At 43.9% G+C, this 13,453-nt stretch overlaps 1 protein-coding gene across 5 annotated transcripts in view; it reads right to left on the bottom strand.

Annotated features, from left to right (window-relative positions):
* PPP1R12A (protein phosphatase 1 regulatory subunit 12A) overlaps positions 1 to 13,453 on the bottom strand; it is a 306,305-nt gene that overhangs the window by 191,627 nt on the left and 101,225 nt on the right. For all 5 annotated transcript variants that reach the window (XM_029597125.1, XM_029597123.1, XM_029597121.1 and 2 more), the window contains exon 2: positions 6,414 to 6,544. In XM_029597125.1, coding sequence (XP_029452985.1) covers positions 6,414 to 6,544 — 131 coding nt within the window. The remainder of the gene's footprint in view (positions 1 to 6,413; positions 6,545 to 13,453) is intronic.

Raw genomic sequence — 13,453 nt, 5'->3', positions numbered from 1 at the left:
CCCCATTTTACCACTTGAAAATTCACATGGCCCAGAGGAAGACCAAAATAAATTAGGAGGGGTGCTGATCCACTCCAATACTCCCCTCCACACTCATCCTCCCTGCATTACAACTGGATATCCTCTCTCAACCTCAACAACACTCAAGTGATCCTGTCATCCCCCATTTTCTCCTCAACTCCTAGCAACACTGCCTCCCCCTCCAACCCATTCTCCCATCCCCCAGCTGATCTCCTCTTACATCACCCAATCTTCTGTCATTTCCCCTCTTTCGCCCTCCTCATCAATCCCTACCCACCTGATCCAATCTTCAAACCCTTCCATCTGATAACTCCCTTCAACCAGGCCTTCCTCCAAACAGCCTTCTGGCCAGAATCAGCAACATTTTCCTTTGGGCCCTCAGCTAAAAGTAGACAACTGGTGGGAAGAGGGCAGGCTGATAGGGGCAATATTTTTCTCTTGGATAGATTCAGTGGTGGGTGAGGAAAAAGGAGCAGTGGCACCAGTCCATGCACATTCAACCCACTCTCATGGCTTTTCTCAAGCCTGGCAGTGATCTGCAAGTGGCAGCAGCATTAGGAATGAAAGTCAACAGAGCCTATGAGCTGGTGCAAGCTTATAGGTGCTGCAGTGGCCCCAAATCCCTCTTCATGGAGGGCCTCCTGCTAACACAAACTCATGCAAGGGCAGTGACCCTGCAAGGCTAGTTTATTGTATTTAATGTACCACCTTTCCCTATCACAAAAAGAAGTTTATAGGTCTCACACTGACTTTCACAGTTTCTGCTGACGCCTGAAGAGCACTGCCAGTTGAGGCATTTGTGATCCCAAGTTGAAGGTTTAGGACTCCATTTGGGATCCTGACCCACACTTTTGGAAGCTCTGGCATAGAATCTACTATTTGGGACATGGCTTGGCCAATGTCAAAAACAGGATACTAGGCTTGAGGGACCCTTGGTCTGACCCAGTATAAGGGTTCTTATACCAGGTACCTACCTGGCAAATGAATGCCAATGAAACCTCCATTCTCTCTGCCTATTAGCTATAGCCCTGGAAGAGCAAACTTTAGCCAAAAACGTCTGGCATTTGATAATTTATCAAAAGGAAATTAAAAAAAAAAAAAAAAAAAAAAAAAAAAAAAAGAGAGGGACAATTTAATGGCTTTAAAATACAAAAACAAAACACAAAGAAAAAAACATTCAACTCTTAAATTTAAACTCTGCAAGGATAAGGGTTTTCTACATCAGGCTCAGCCAGCTTGGTTGCCTTAAAGAAAATGTTCTTCCTGCTAAGCAGAAAGATCCTTTCCCTTAACAGGCTGCCAACTGAGGAAAGTGTTACAACATGGACTAACCGAGCTCACCTTTAAGCTCTTCAAGGACTTCAAATAAAATTAACAGAAGCTGTGATTGTCAAAATCTTTCAGGGTACCAAAAAGCAAAAAAAAATTATTTTTTTTTTAAACACAAATGCTTTAGTATGATCTACTAGCAGAGAAACTGCTTGATCTTTCAAATTCAAAGTCATCTTTCCAGTGGGTCCAATACTGGTAATTCAATCAGCTCTAAAAGCAGAGGTCTTCTGGGCCTGTACGCAATCATAAGGATAACAGGATGTGGATGCTGCCTGATCTGCTTCTAATCACTGAACAGAGCTAACACACAGCAAAGCTCCATCTGTTTTAAGTGTATTGTGACTATTCAGATGTTCATGAGCCCGAATGCAGAGATCACTACATTTCACAAATAGGCTGAAAATGGCATTGTGTGAGTTCTCACGCCTAACCTTAGTACATACCGTATCTGCTTTAGAAGTCCATCTAACAATTCAACACCCTTCTACATGCATCACATAAGAGGTCTTCAAACAATGGCCCACAGATGATTTGGGTCACAAAGCTCGTTTTTCCAGCCATGCTTTCTTCCCATTGCTAGATGTGACCTCAGAGGAAGATTTTTTTACCCTTCATTCTCTCATGTGTGGCAACATACAGGTCGATCCAGTAAAGTGTGCTCCGTCGGAGCGCACTGTCACCCTGCTCTGGACGCGTGTTTTCCCTTACCCCTTATTCAGTAAGGGGAGGAAAACACGCGGCCCACCCGCGGCACCTAATAGCGCCCTCAACATGCAAATGCATGTTGATGGCCCTATTAGGTATTCCTGAGCGATCCAGTAAGTAAAATGTGCAGCCAAGCCGCACATTTTACTCTAAGAAATTAGCGCCGCCCAAAGGTCGGCGCTAATTTCTTCCGGCGCCAGGGAAGTGCACAGAAAAGCAGTAAAAACTGCTTTTCTGTGCACCCTCCGACTTAATATCATAGCGATATTAAGTTGGAGGTCCCCAAAAGTAAAAAAAAAGTAAAAAAAAAAATAAAAAAATTTTGAATTCGGCCCGCGGCTGTCGGGCCGAAAACCGGACGCTCAATTTTGCCGGCGTCCGGTTTCCGAGCCCGTGGCTGTCAGCGGGCTCGAGAACAGATGCCGGCAAAATTGAGCGTCGGCTGTCAAACCCGCTGACAGCCGCCGCTCCAGGCCAAAAGGAGGCGCTAGGGACGCGCTAGTGTCCCTAGCGCCTCTTTTTCCTCGTTTGCACCGCGTCGCCTAATTTAAATACTGGATCGCGCGCACCGGCGAGGGGCCGGTGCGCGCGCCGGGAGAGCGGGCGTTAGTCCGCTCTCCCACGGACTTTACTGGATCGAGCTGATAGATAGCAATGCCAGTAGGATTTGATGAACCTACGAACAAAAACGACTTGTGGCAGGGCAAAAGCGGAAACTCCTGGCACTGTCATTGCCTGGGGAAGCTGAAGAGCACAGGCAGCAGATTAGTATCCATGACAAACCTGAAGAGAGAAGCTGGGTCACAGTCAATGCCTGTTTAGCAAGGTCTTCCCTTAGACCCTTTTCTTGAAGTTTGATGTCCAAGATAAATCCTCACTAACACATACAGCAATCACATAATTGTCTATTTTCCAGACATCCCTGTAGAGAACCTGGAGCTGAAAGGCCCTCACTATAAGATTTTCATGTGAAATCCTTCTCTACTTTGAACCATAAGGCCTGAACAGAACTCCTCCAGGCCAACTTCACTCCACACCCCCTCTCTGCTGGCTTGCACTCTGGGGATCAAAAGTGCCCAAAGACATGCATGCCCCCCTTTAAAAGATCCTTTGGTCGTGCAACCAAGAAAGAACTCCTTCAGCAAAACTGGAAGACATTTTGCCATTATGCTGCCACTGTTCAAAAGCCCGACACCACCGCTGGATAGCTACAGCTCTCTCCAGTTTCCTAGAGCCACCTCGATCTTGTCTCGATGGGAGCAGCTTGCATAAGCAGTGCAGCCTTGGGCCATATCTGCCTCGTGTGGAGAGCCAGCTCCTAGAACTGAACTCCTAGAGCAGATAAATTCTTGCAGCCTGGGGAGGGAAGGGAGCGAATTGCAATGGCAGGAACAGAGCAAAAGCTCCCACCACAATAAGCAGTTTCTGGGGAGAAGGAATATCTTGCTAGGGACTGGGTATGAATGAGTTGCAAGTTCCCTACTCCTACCAGAGGGACAGGATCTCCAAAACACAGGGTTAAAAAAAAAATACTGCAAGAGCCTTTAAAAAGGGATTCCTTATACTATTATGCAAATAAAAAATGTTTGGATCTATAAGCTTTATGTAATAAGCACTTTTGCTATAGAGAAAAAGAAGGAAAAAAAAAGAGAAAGCCTTTAATATATAAGCTCCTTAATATACAAGATGGGAGCGACATTTCCCATCTACTTTAAATCTGTAATACATGTGTTACGCTTCGATGTTCTCTTAATAGGCTTGCAGTACCAGCTCTGGGATACATTCATGACAGTTCTAATCCATTAAAAATTCCAAAATAAAGAGCAATGTACCATACAACTTGTTCATAGCCCATGTATCCCAACGCATTGGTGTTGCTACTGTGTAGTGGTTGAATTTAGAGTAGCCAGGTATCACAGACTAAGACGGGGCTTCCCAAACTGTGGTGGGGGGAGGGAGGAATTCACAGAATGGCAACAGTCCTCAGGCACCAGCATTAGTAGAAGTCAGCATGATACTTATAAACTGATTTAGGAGATGGAAAGGTAGTATATTTTTCACTCCATACGACGCACCTAGGATTCAGAGGGGGAAAATAAAAAAAAATAAAATAAAAAAAAGGTATGCTAAACTGGCTCTGTTCCCGGACGTCTGTCGTCTTATGGAACAAGTCAGGGGAGTGCATAATTTTGTCCCCATTTCATTTCCGGGTCTGGGGAGGGCCATTTCAGTCCACTTCCCAGATCAGAAAACTTATCGTTCTCTTTTTGTGAGGGGGGGGGGGGGGGGAACCCCATCGCAACCCTTTAAATTTAATTAAATCCAACCCCCCCCCCCCAAAACCTGCCAAAAGTCCCTGGTGGTCCAGCGGGGGTCCAGGAGTGATCTCCTGCACTTGGGCCGTCGGCTGCCAGTAATCAAAATGGCGCCGATTGCCCTTACTATGTCACAGGGGCTGACCAATGGCACGGGTAGCCCCTGTGACATAGTAAGGGCAAAGGGCCGTCGGCACCATTTTGATTACTGGCAGTTGATGGCCCAAGTGCAGGAGATCGCTCCCAGACCCCCACTGGACCACCAGGGACTTTTGGCAGGTCTTGGTGGGGTCAGGAGGGTGGAGGGTTATAGTTAGGAAAAAAAAACCCAAGAAACTATTCGCTCCATAAGACGCACAGACATGTCCCCCCACACTTTTGGGGGGAAAAAAGTGCGTCTTATGGAGCAAAAAATACGGTATTTTAAATAATTAAATTGTCTCACAGGTTCACTGCCCTTGCATGAATTTCGGTGGTAACAGGAGGTCCTACATTAGGAGGGGTTGGGGCCACTGCAGAACCTATGAGCTTGCACCAGCTAATAGGCCCCTTTGACGACTTTCATTACTAATGCTGCTGCTACTTGCAGATCACCATTAGGCTTGGGGCCAGCTATGAGGAGCAGGGGCTCAATATGCATGGGCAGGTGTAGCTGGCCACTGCTCCTCTCTCATCCACTAATTAATCTAACCAAGAGAGATTTCCTTGTCAGCCTGCTCACTTCCCATCAATCATCCACCATTAGCCAAGGGCCAAAAGGAAAGTGCTGCTGACCCTGGCTGGTTGAAGGGAGGGATCAGATGGGTAGGGATTGATGTGAGATAGGAGCAGGAGAGAAGAGGATCAATCGGCTGGGGGGATATAAGAGAAAGGGTTGGAGGTAAGGCAGCGAGGCTGAGAGTTGAGAGAGGGGATGGACATAAGGGAACATGGAATGGGTGAAACACTGACAGAGAACCAATTGGGGTTATAAGAATGGCTTGGAGGTAAGAGGATACAAAAAGGGCTGGAGGAGGTAAAAGGGAATAGGCAATGTATGCCGATATTGTTTTGCTGTGTTTAACCGAGTATATGCTGATGTAATCCGTTGAGAATTGTAGATTAGCAGAATATACATTTATTAAATAAAGAGGGTATAAGCAGGAGGGGATGGGGATTTTGCTGGAGAGAAGATGATTAAGAGGAGACTTGCTGGAGGGGATAGCGAGAGCGCAAAAGGACAGGCCGACCAGGGTACAGATTGAGGTGGGGGGGGGGGGGGGGGGGGAACACAACTGGAGTGCAAGGAGTGGGGACAGCATTCCTGCTAATTCATATTAGTCTTCCTTTGGGGCCATGTACATTTTCAAGTGCTAAAACAGGGTCCCACTGGCTGAACATTTGGAAGCCCTGGACTAAGATGCCCTACAATAGTCGAGCTAGAGAAAGGATTAGAAAATATCTAAATCAGGCAAACAATACTACTGTGGCCCCAAAACAAACTCCATAGCCCGCTTGCTTCTGGACTCAAGCCTAGGTATCTAAGATTAATCAGCCAGGCAAAGATACATAAACTGCAAGAAAGTGAGAAAATATTTCAAAACGAGTCTAATCCTCTGTTTTCTGGATATTATAAATGATCGCACAAATCAAAAATACCTTCACCATGAACTAATTTATTGCAATTAATGCTGAATTCACCATTTAAACGAAGGAAAAGGCCTCAGAACTGAGCATGCATTTTTTCTTTTTAAACCTGAAAATGCGCTTTGAGCTGCTCTAATCACCATTCAAAAACCTCCAAATCCTCCCAAAACTTTATTTGGAGGTTTTTAACTGGTGATTAGAGCTACCCAAAACATGTTTTCATGTGTGATAATCAAATACATGCTCAGTTCTGGGGTCTTCTCCTTTTAGATGATGAATTCAGCATTATTAGAAATTGCAATACATGAATCTGTTCATGGTGAAGGTATTTGTTTGATCCCTTTTAATTTCACAAGCCTACACTGTTTTTATTAATTAAAAATGCCATTTTTATCAAGAAAATAAAAATCTTACTCTGCTATATCGACATATCCACAAGAAGAAGCTGCATGTAGTGGTATCCAGCCTTCATTATCGGGTTGATTGATACTGGCTCCATTTTCCACCAGAAATTTCACCATATCTACATTATCATCAATGCAAGCCTGTTAAAAGAAATGCATTATAAAATTAGTCAGAGTTTAACCATACGGGATTCCACAGATGAAAGTGAGATAAATAGGAGTTTACATACAATTCAGAGCATCGGATTCACTTGAGTTTGTGCATTCTAGACACACAGAACTAAGGGTCAAAAAAGTTGTGGGAGATACGTTTTTATTTCAACAATATACTCTGATGAGCTTTCAAGAGTAATCAATCCTCTTCAAGTTAGTGAGGAAACCGTGCAGTTGCACTGGGTTTAAACAGCACAGAGTCATCTAGATCTTAGGCTGTCAGCATGCGTCATACAGCTCACATTCTAAAACGTAGAATTACTCAATATAAAAGGGTCGTGAGGAACATGACTACCATTGAATAGTGCCAGAAAACGCCTACTGCAGTACAGAATTTATATTTCAAACACCTACAATTATGAAATGGAAAAACTAACTTCAGAGAAGAGTATTTCCCATGAAAAGACGAAATGACTAAAAGCTGACACAAAAAAAAAAGGCCAAATTTTGTTAGAAGTCAGGTGATACCTTGCTGAAAGGACCAAGGGATACCTAAAAAGGCAAACAGTTTTGTCTCTGCAAATCTGAAACAGATCGGCATGTATGCCTCTTAGATGAATACTGTCTTGTTACTTTCCGTCACCTAAAGACATGAGCCCACTGGTCTCTTTACCACGCAGAAGTACAATTAACATGGCTTCCTAAACCAGCCGTTCTCAACCAGTGTGGCGCCACACTTCCCGGTCCCCTTACCCAAGCGAAACAGGTCCTCCCACCCGGGCGGAACCGGCAAGCTCTCTTCTTCCTGCGCCCCGGAAGAGGAAGTGGTGAGCAGCGGGTGCGTGCACGGGAAGAAGAGACAATGCTAGGGCGGGCAGCATCGGCCCGAAGAAAAGAAGAGAGGCGCGGCCTGAAGGACGAGCAGCGCAGCTCGGAGTAAAATAAGGAACAACGTCAACCCCCACGGCCAATGGGAATCCTTTCTCCACGAGGGCTGCTGCCTTTAGGGTTGGGAGGGTGTGAGTGTGAGTGTTAACTGGTGACAAATTAGTAAATTTGTCTTTTCCCATTAACGAAGAGAGGAATAAGTTCTAAGCCAACAGAGAAAGCTCAGAGTACCAAACAGATGATCGTAAAAAAATAAAATGGTGTAAATTTCTATTAAGCAACTTCTAGCTTCAGCACAAGATGTCCAGAGAGCAATTCTCCTGTACATTTTTAAAGTATACATAAAAAAAATTGGCAACATGTACCCATAAAAATAAATTGTAGCTAAGAATCAAAAGCTTACACATGCTGCACATTAAAAGAGACAGGACTAGCCAGCTTAAAATATTTGACCAAATTTGGTAAGTTTATTGTGCTGTATATGGCAAGAGCGGGCCAGCTGAAAAGTGCTCCGCGTCTTATGGAGATTTGCCTTGGTAGTATAGAGCAGTCATCTATAGTAAGGGGCAGCTGGGTTTTAGCTCATTACTACCAATGATCCTTCCCAAATCAATCATAAGGAAATGCTTCTTTGACTTTAAAAGGGAAAAAAAAGCTTGCTGCACTAAAAATGCCAAATTCATTTAGTGTCTCTGGAACAGATGCTTCCAGGTCAAATAATGTCACAAGCACACCAAGATGAGAAAAATAGACAAGCATGCAAACTGAATTTCTGAAACTATCAGAATAATGCAATAAACTGGCCAAAAAAAAAAAAAGGGGCATGAGTATACCATCAGGCTAATCTATTTTTGACAAGATACATGATTTTTTGGGGGGCCTGTTTTCATCAGGCAGTATCCTGCAATGAAGCCACTGCATTTCCTGTTCATATCTAATAACAGGAGTAAAAATATGAACTTATTGTGTCTCAGTCTGAGCTAGGACAAACCTGGTTACCAGGTCAAACAAACTCCTAAAATGTCACACCTGACACCTGCTGCTAAGGTCAGAAGCCCCTGCTAGACTGCAGAAAGTGACAGGAAGGGAAAAGAATGTCATTAAAAAAAAAAAAGCAAATTTATAAGTAAATATTTTTACTGGCTCCTAAGTTATCAAAAAAAATAAAGGTTTTTGTTGACTACTTATTTGGAGTATTGTGTCCAGATCTGGAAGCTGTGTCTCCAAACAGATTGTAGCCCATTTGGGGTGGGGTTTCCTAGTATGGTTTAATGTCACCCAAGAGCAATGTTCCCTGTAAGGATTTGGTTGCTGTGTGCAAAATTTTGCTCCTGAGCAAATGTTTTGGTTTCATCAGCACTACTTTCTTTAATGCAAAAAGCCTATCAGTTTTAAGCTTACAGCAACCAAATCCTTAGAAGGGACACTGGAGCAGCATGCACACACTCACATATTCACTAATACATGCTCATTCTGACACTCATTCTCTCCCCAGACTCTAACGCACATTCACTCAATTTTCCTCTTCCACACACACATTTCAGTATCTGAGTCCTGAGAGGTTTGTGTTACTTCTCAAAGTGTTTGGCAAACAGCAGCAGCCTTATCTATGACATGGCAGCATTGCAAATATTATACCATGTCCTAGAACATTAATACACCACCTACTGGGGTTGCCAGCAGACATACTGCACCCCTATTACACAGGCAGAACACAAACCAACCTTACCTAATACAGAACAAGGGACTACAAATTAGAAACAAACATACCGACAAAAATAAAAATGGAAAGCCCGGGAAAGCAGATCCTGAACAGAGGCATATTGAAGAAAGAACAAGATACAAATATGAAATGCACATTCCCAAAGATAACATGCCAACCGCTTAAAAACTCAATTTTTTTTTCTTTTACCTTTGATTTTTTTTTTTTCTAAGTAGTTGGTACTAGAGTTGTGCATCGTTTTTTGTTTTTCGGCCGCCATGGAAAACGTCGTTTTTTTCAGGTCTTTTTTTTTTCGCGAAAAATCGATTTTTAGTTAGTGCGCGCTAACTCCCCGTTAGTGCGCCCTAACAAAAACAGTTAGATTTTGTTACTTTTTGTTAGTGCGCCGTAACGGGAGTTAGCGCGCACTAATCAGAAAAACAAATTTTTGCGAAAAAACAGGAAAATCCTGATTTTTTTTGGGCTCCCTGAAACATGCCGAATTGGACAATTTCGTTGCAATTTTCCAATTCGGCAAAAACGAATGCACATCTCTAGTTGGTACCAGGCTCCCCCCCCCCCCCAACATATAATTCCCTTTCTTGGTCTGTTTTCTTTCTCCACCTGTCTTCCCTTCCTTCCTGCATACATACACATGTGCAAGCTCTCATCCACTCGCCGCCTCCTGCCACACACACACACACGCACAAGCTCTCACGCAGCCGCCCCCCCCCCCCCCCACACACAAGCTCACGCAGCCGCCCCCCCACCCACACAGGCTCTCACGCAGCCGCCCCCCCACCCACATACAGAGAGGCAGGCACACACAAAAGCAGTCACATATACACCCCCCCCCCCCACATACAGCCTCTCAAGCCTCATCCCCTCAGGCTCTCCCCCTTGCCCACACACACAGGATGTCACCCACCCATCCCCATACATACACAGGTTCTTAACCTCCCCACAGCATCTCACCCACCCAGTCATCCACACACCCAAGTTTGAGAGACACACACACAACCTTTGGTCTTATTCAGCCACACACATACACACAGGGCCTGGGCCTCATCTTCAGTTGCCAGCGGTATGGAGTGCACCGATGGCCATCATGTAATCGTCCTCTTTGGCCACCAGCAGTATGAGGTCTGCTGGTATTCATCGAATCCTTTTCTTCAGCCCCCAATGCGCATCAGGATGGGGTCCACTGACAGCCACTGCATCCTCTTGCTTCAGCTGCTGCAGGGTAGGCTCCACAGTGGCCTGCAGCAGGGGTCGCGTTTATACAAATGTCATCCCCTGCTACCAATCTCATGGTAAGAACTGAGAGATCAGCCCCAAAGCAGCAGGAGTTAACGCTTGAATAAATGCAACTCCTACTGCCTGGAAGGAGGTGCAATGCTACTGATTGGATCGGGCAGGACTTTGGTTTATCTCAGCACAATCTGATCTCTGCGCAGGGTGGTAAAAGTTGTGCATGTCCGCAAAAAAGGTTGTTCAGGGATAACCAATGGGACAGTGATATACCGGGGTACAAATTATATCGCAATGACAGAGAAGAGCACCCGGGAGGCAGTGTGGCGCTTTATGTCTTGGATGGCATACAGTCCAACATCCTGCATGAGACTAAATGCAAAATTGAATCTTTATGGGTAGAAATCCCTTGTGTGTCAGGGGAAGACTATAGTGATAGGGGTATACTACCATCCACCTGGTCAAGATGGTGAGACGGACAGTGAAATGCTAAGAGAAATTAGGGAAGCTAACCAAATTGGTAGTGTGGTAATAATGGGAGACTTCAATTACCCCAATATTGACTGGGTAAATGTATCATCGGGACACGCTAGAAAGATAACGTTCCTGGATGGAATAAAAGATAGCTTTATTTATTTTTTATTTATTTAACATTTTTATATACCGACCTTCATGAAAGAAATTCATATCAGATCGGTTTACAAATAACATGAGGGGAATAACAAAGTCAACCATATAACAAGCAATTGGTTCAGGAACCGACGAGAGGGGAAGCAATTTTAGATCTAATTCTCAGTGGAGCACAGGACTTGGTGAGAGAGGTAACGGTGGTGGGGCCGCTTGGCAATAGTGATCATAATATGATCAAATTTGAATTAATGACTGGAAGAGGAACAGTATGCAAATCCACGGCTCTTGTGCTAAACTTTCAAAAGGGAAACTGATAAAATGAGAAAAATAGAAAAAAACTGAAAGGAGCAGCTACAAAAGTAAAAAATGTGCAAGAGGCGTGGTCATTGTTAAAAAATACCATTCTAGAAGCACAGTCCAGATGTATTCCACACATTAAGAAAGGTGGAAAGAAGGCAAAACGATTACCGGCATGGTTAAAAGGGGAGGTGAAAGAAGCTATTTTAGCCAAAAGATCTTCATTCAAAAATTGGAAGAAGGATCCAACAGAAGAAAATAGGATAATACATAAACATTGGCAACTTAAATGTAAGACATTGATAAGACAGGCTAAGAGAATTTGAAAAGAAGTTGGCCGTAGAGGCAAAAACTCGCAGTAAAATCTTTAAATTATTTTTAATTTATTATTATTTTAAAGATTTTATATACAGACAACCGTTTGCACATTTTATCGGTTTACAGATAACTTAGAACAATAAGTATAAATAGGCATGGCCTTTACAAAGATCAATCAATAAGTATACAATAAACCAAATAATTTAGTTGAAAAAGTTAGGAGAGGGGGATAAACAAGTTAGGAGAGGGGGATAAACAAAACCAGAAGAGAGGCTATGTACAAGGTTCAAAAAATACATTCATTGAAATTGCTGATTCTTTTTAGGGGGAAAAAGCAGGGGAATTTGGAAGGCCTGACATGAAGTAAAGAGATTTTTAGCAGTAGGTCACAGAAGGAGAAGAGTTAGCATGGGAGGATAAGGAGGGGTAGGCTTGTAGGAAGAGCCACGTTTTGAGTTTTTTTTTTAATTTGGGTGTGGAGGTTTCAGTGCGTAGGTCTGGGGGCATGGAGTTCCAGAGGGTGGGGCCGGCAAGTGAAAGGGCTCTGTTTGTTGTAGAGATGAGTCTAGTTAATTTTATAGAGGGAGCGCAGAGGGTTCCGCGGAGAGAGGAGTGAATTGGTCTTGTGGAAGTGCGAGGAAGGAACGGGGGGTTTTATCCAGTGGTCATGCTCATTGGCAATGCTTTTGTGAATGAGGGTAAGAGTTTTGTAGAGGATACGTGATTGTATAGGAAGCCAGTGAAGATCAGAGTGGGAGTGATGTGGTCCTTATTGGCGTTTGTGAGGATACGTGCGGTAGCATTCTGAAGGAGTTGCAAAGGTTTGATGTGGGTAGCAGGGAGGCCAAGGAGGAGAGTGTTGCAGTAATCAATTTTAGAAAAGATGGACTGGAGTACAGTATGGAAATCAGAGAAATACAGTAGAGGTTTGAGGTTTGTTTTTTTTTAAGGGTTTGCAGCTTGAAGTAGCAGTTGCTGAGGATAGATTTGATGTAGGGTTTTTGAAGGTGAGTTGGTTGTCAAGTATGACACCCAGGTTTTGTGTGTAGGTTGGGAAAGTGGAAGAGGAGAGGGTGGGAGGTATAGGTATTGATGAGTTTTTGGAGGAGATGAAAAGGAGTTCAGTTTTTTGGGGGTTGAGAGACAAATGCATGTCAGTGAGAAGCTGATTAATGGAGGCAAGACAGGTTTCCCAGTTTTGGAGAGCGATGAGAAGGGAATTTGTGAAAGGGACAAGGATTTGCACATCATCTGCATAGATGAAATGCGTGAAACCAAGATTAGAAAGAAGGTTGGTAAGAGGGAGCATATAAATGTTAAACAGGGTAGAAGAAAGGGAAGAGCCTTGGGGGATACCACAGTCGAGGTTTACAGGGAGGGATTCTTTATTATCAGTGATGACTGTGTAACATCGATTTTGGAGGTATGATTTTATCCATGATAGGGCTGTTCCGGAGATCCCAATACTGATGAGAGTGTTGAAAAGGATGTTGTGATTGACGGTGTCAAAAGCGGCAGAAATATCAAGCATGGCGATGAGATAGGAGTTTCCGGCATCCATTCCTTTGATTAGAGTGTCTGTTAGGGAGAGGAGTAAGGTTTCCGTGCTGAGGTGTTTCCGAAAACCATATTGTGTGGGTGGGAGGATATTGTATTGTTCTAGGTAGTCAGATAGTCGGGAGTTTACCAGTTTCTCCAGGACTTTGGAAAGGGAGATTGGAGATGGGTCTGAGATTAGATAGGTTGGTGGGATCAAGAGTTTTTTTAGGCTAGGCTTGACAACAGCTTGTTTTAGAGAGTTGGGGACCAGT

This window comes from Rhinatrema bivittatum, chromosome 4 (assembly GCF_901001135.1).
Source record: "Rhinatrema bivittatum chromosome 4, aRhiBiv1.1, whole genome shotgun sequence".
Taxonomy (NCBI): domain Eukaryota; kingdom Metazoa; phylum Chordata; class Amphibia; order Gymnophiona; family Rhinatrematidae; genus Rhinatrema; species Rhinatrema bivittatum.
This window is presented reverse-complemented; position numbering and strand designations above follow the sequence as displayed.